This window comes from Epargyreus clarus, unplaced genomic scaffold (assembly GCF_041222505.1).
Source record: "Epargyreus clarus isolate Ecla_fem2 unplaced genomic scaffold, WU_Ecla_fem_2.2 ptg000013l, whole genome shotgun sequence".
NCBI classification, from domain to species: domain Eukaryota; kingdom Metazoa; phylum Arthropoda; class Insecta; order Lepidoptera; family Hesperiidae; genus Epargyreus; species Epargyreus clarus.
The window spans coordinates 3,028,182-3,033,296 of NW_027332221.1; the positions used below are offsets into that span (position 1 = coordinate 3,028,182).

Consider the following 5,115-nt stretch of genomic DNA (forward strand, 5'->3'; position numbering starts at 1 on the left):
GATCAGAAGTTGTCCAATAGTGGGCACGGCACGGTGGTGCTCTGAACTGTTTGGTGTTTTGCTTGGGTGTTATTGTTACTATGGTGGCATTAACGCTTATTCATTTAATTATTTTAACTATATTTTTATAAATATTGGTTAAATTAGTTGAATCGAAATACCATTGTAGATCTACCTACCGGCGCGCCCACATGCAATACTTGATTGGTTCTCTTATGATAGGGGTACTAAAAATTATAACATTTAAATATCACGAAATCATGTAACACAATGTTCACTAAATTATTGCTTAAAAGTAAATCTAAACTAAAACTACTAAACTGAACTAAACTAATCTAGACTATAAAACTACTAGCAAACTACATTTTATTAAATGTAGCAAAGTGAAACTGAGACTTATATCAGTACCACAATATTAAATTTTATACTTTTACGATGACGTGACGAAAATGACCAAACCCTTCGAATTTTAATTATTGCCTTGGAGCAAAATTTTGGATTCCTTACGCTGTCATGGGCAGTCCATGAGGGGGAATCTATGTTGGGGTAACAAATAAAAGGTATCGTTTTTATACTTTTGTAGATATTTTTATCTTTGCGAGTAAATGAGTTTTCTTAACGGGTTTGAGTGTACTTGTAATAAATCATTTTCTATCAATTCAATTTAACGTAATTACTAGCTGACGCGGTAAACGCTGTGTTGCCATATAAATAACAAAATGTTTAGGGTGAACAACCCTTATCACTTAGGGGTATGAAAAATAGATAGTATCCGATTCTTAGACCTACTGAATATGCATATAAAATTTGGTGAAAATCGGTAAAGCCGTTTCGGAGGAGTACGGTAACTAACATTGTGACACGAGTATTTTCTATATAAGAAAAATAATTATAAAAAAATACTCGTATATTTTTGTGATCACTATTGTTCCTGTATGTAGCGTAATAAGTAATGTTATGACAATTACTGGGACATAAAACATTCCAATTTAGTATTAGTTAGTTTATAATATCTATTTACCAATATTTACTGATACTTGAGATACACATTGGTAGGTATCAATCTATTTATATACACGGGTACATTCGGCATTCCGATTTAGTTCAGGTGTAAATGAAAAGTTGACTAAGTATGTAATTTGATTACATACTTAGTCAACTTTTCAGTTACAAATTCTGGCATATAAAGCATTCCTACATAGTCCTCAATGTTAGTCTTTATTTTTAGTTACTGCTATATCTTCGTCTTATTCCTTATTAAGTAACAAAAAATTTTTAACAAAAAAATACAAGTGACATAGAAGTCGGTTGTATTTTTTTGTTAAAAATTTTTTTCACCCTTTTTAGTGATGACATACTAACATTTATATTAATACAATATACAATTATATAAACGTGATCTGGTAAGGTAAGGTAAGGTAAGGTCTAAGTTTACATTGATTGGAACCGCCCGCTCGCAGGGCGCTACCGCGCCCTGCGAGCTTAGTTTTATATTGTCTTATATGTTCCAACCTAACCTAACTAAACAGTCAATGATGAACTGGCTTTGCAATTTCATTAGAACCTACACCAAATACCTTCAAACACAACTCAATTATTCCCATCGGTTGAGGAGTTATATATTCTGTCTCCCCTCGGACCCTCGCACAGAGCAGACGTGTATAGCAAATCCCTATTTGTCTTAAATATTCTAAAATAAAATCTTAAATTTTGGAAGCATAATTAAGATCAAATAAATAGGAGTGCATAAAGTGACGGAGAACTCGTGCGCCGCGCAAATACAGCAGTATTACCCTAATAGGTGAGAAAGAAACGCATTTATATATCTGTTTCCCTCAAGTACACGCGTCGTGCGAACAAAAGGCGCAGAGAGAAGCAACAAGTGGCTGTGCGAAAGGTATCGGGCGACTTCTTGCATCACTTACTACGCTTAGACAACGTGCGTGTTATATTCTCCTGGTACAATTTACTGCACGCTTAGCCCCACCAACAGATAAAATACCGCTGCGTCGCACACCGCCGGGCGCTGCTTCACCGCTCGTACAAGGTATATCGGACTCAGATTTATGTAACTCACCGGTCGCAACTACGGCCGCGCGTGAGTCAGCCGCTTGCAATGAGCCGAACATTACAATGCGCAAGCGTAAACGCGAAGATGAGGATACCCTATCCAAGGCTGAAATAATGGATATGTTTACGGCACTTACGCAAGACCAGGAGTCTCGATTTATGACAATTATGAAGACTATGACGGATGGTATTCGCTCCCACACGGAACAAAATGACGCGATACGCAAATCTATCGACTTTTTAGGTCAAAAATATGATGAGCTGGTGAACAAAGTGCATAAATTAGAGGAGGAGCGGTCGGCCGATCGGAAACATATACTCTCATTAGAGGCGAAAATAGAGTACTTTGAAAAAACCTTGCGTAGCTCGACCATTGAAATACGCAACGTCCCCAAAACAGCTCCGGAAACCAAAAACGATCTTATCGAACTCGTTCAAAAGGTTGGACAAACAATAAATGCCCCGTTGCAGACGACGGACATACGCGACGTATATCGTATAAATTCACAAAAAGATACCAACAAGACCATAGTCGCCGAGCTATCTAGTGTGACTTTACGAGATAAATTTATTGGGTCATGCAGAACATTTAACAAGAAAAATGGAAATTCAAAACTCAGTACAAGTCATCTACAAATTAGTGGCCCGCGACAGCCGGTTTATATATCAGAATATCTAACTATTCACACAAAAAAACTGTTCCACCAAGCTAGAGAACACGCAAAATCTAATAACTACAAATATTGTTGGACATCGAGAGGAAAAGTTTACATTAGAAGATCTGACGGAGCACCAGTAATTAAAATAAACGACTCAACCGACTTGGATAAGATTTTAAGACAATGACTAGTCATTGTCTTAAAATTAGATAATGAATATAGATGTGTACTAGTACACATCTATATTTATTATCTAATTTATCTATTACACTTCGACAACACTGCAACTATAAAAAACATAAACATTAAAGGTAATGAATTATTAATTCTCTTACACTTACAAAAACACGCACACACTATCACACACACAAAAAACACTTACAAAATACACCTTTTACGCAATAATTACCCATGGTTATATAGCTCATTTATATACCTTAATAATAAAGATCACACAAATTATCGGCACAGACAAATGCATATTTGTAACACAATATTACTTTTTCTGCTTGTTTATGGATAATTTTCAATCAACAATAGAAAATGAATTAGATGGTTTACAAGTGTCTATGTCGTACAGATGCGAACCAGAACAGTGTTCCTCGTACATGTCTAGCCATAAACCACACCTGAATATTATTTCACAAAATATAAGGAGTATCGGGCATAATTTCGATGAATTTTCTACATTCTTACATAGAATAGTAGTCGAACCTGATATAATATGTTTCTCGGAATGTTGGTTATCCTGCAAATTCAAATTCAAATTCAAATCTCATTTATTCAAAATTGATTCATATAGAATACTTTTTGAAAGTCAACAAACTACCACCGCTTCGGAAGGTATTTCGCTATGGAGAAGAAGCGGCGCAAGAAACTCCATACGTGTGCATATTTGCATCTTTTAAAGAGTAAATAATATACAATTTTACATAGTGGTACATATAATTAATTTTTGATGTTGGAGCTGGAGTTGTCATACCATACGGATTTATCATTTAAGTACTGATTTACATTATAATAAGCTTTTTTACATAAAGTTAATTTTATAGTAGATTTAAACCTTTTCTCGGATAAATCGATAATGTCTTTTGGTATTTTATTGTAGAAACGAATACAGTTCCCCATAAAAGAATTACACACCTTGCTTAATCTAAATTGAGGTATGGCCAATTTATCTTTATTTCTAGTATTATGACTGTGCCTATTATAATTTTTTTCCAAAGAAGAATAATTTTTGCGAGCATATAAGATATTTTCATAAATATATTGACTAGGCACTGTCAAAATATTTATAGATTTAAACAGTTCTCGTAAGGACTCACGGGGGCGAAGACTATAAATGGCTCTAATTGCACGTTTTTGAAGTATAAAAATGACATCTATGCTAGCAGCGTTACCCCACAGCAGAATACCGTAAGACATAATGCTATGAAAATAACTAAAGTAAACAAGCCTAGCGGTTGGTATATCGGTAAGATGTCTTATCTTCTTTACCGCATAGGCTGCCGAACTAAGTCTACTACATAACTTTGCTATCTGAGGGCTCCATTGTAGTTTAGAATCTAAATTTATCCCTAAGAAAACTGTTTCATCTACAAATTCTAAGTGATCATTGTTAAGGGTAACATTCATCGTCAGCTTTTTAACATTAGGCAGAGCAAATCGGACACATTTAGTCTTTTTATTATTTAATACAAGATTGTTTGCGCTAAACCAGTTGTGAATTATGTCAAGTGCTTTATTGACAGCGCTCACGTCGTTAGATTGTCTTTTAACTTTAAATATTAAGGAAGTATCGTCAGCAAACAACACAACCTTTGATAAGTCCTGCATTACATACGGTAGATCATTAATGTATACCAAAAACAAGAATGGCCCCAAAATAGAGCCTTGTGGGACGCCTACTTTAACACCAGAACCTAACGATTTGTGTCCCTTAACCTGAACTCGTTGTACTCTATTATCTAGATAAGACCTAAGCAGTTTTAGAGACGTACCGCGTATACCATAATATTCCAACTTTAACAAGAGAGTTTTATGTTCTACACAATCAAATGCCTTAGAAAGATCACAGAATACACCTATAGTATCCTGCGCATCTTCCCAAGCGTCAAAAATGTTTCGCATTAATTCAACACCCGCATCAACGGTTGATCTACCTTTGGTGAAGCCGAACTGTTTATTATGGAATAAATTATAAAAATTAAAGTGTACTAATAATTGATTAAGTATTAGTTTTTCAAATATTTTACTAAAAACAGGCAAAACAGAAATTGGTCTATAATTACTAGGCTCTTTGTTGTCACCAGACTTAAATAGAGGAATGACCTTACTTTGTTTCATTAGATCAGGAAAGCAACCATGATCTACGCATAAATTAAAA

General features: G+C 34.8%; 1 protein-coding gene across 1 annotated transcript; it reads left to right on the forward strand.

Annotated features, from left to right (window-relative positions):
- Positions 1 to 2,133: 2,133 nt before the first annotated feature.
- Positions 2,134 to 2,916, forward strand: LOC140746710 (uncharacterized). Its single transcript, XM_073078807.1, has one exon. It carries the CDS (start codon positions 2,134 to 2,136, stop codon positions 2,914 to 2,916), a length of 783 nt encoding a protein of 260 aa, XP_072934908.1.
- Positions 2,917 to 5,115: the final 2,199 nt, after the last annotated feature.

Coding starts and splice junctions, on each gene's coding strand:
- LOC140746710 (XM_073078807.1), top strand. CDS start 2,134: ATGCGCAAGCGTAAACGCGAAGATGAGGATACCCTATCCAAGGCTGAA.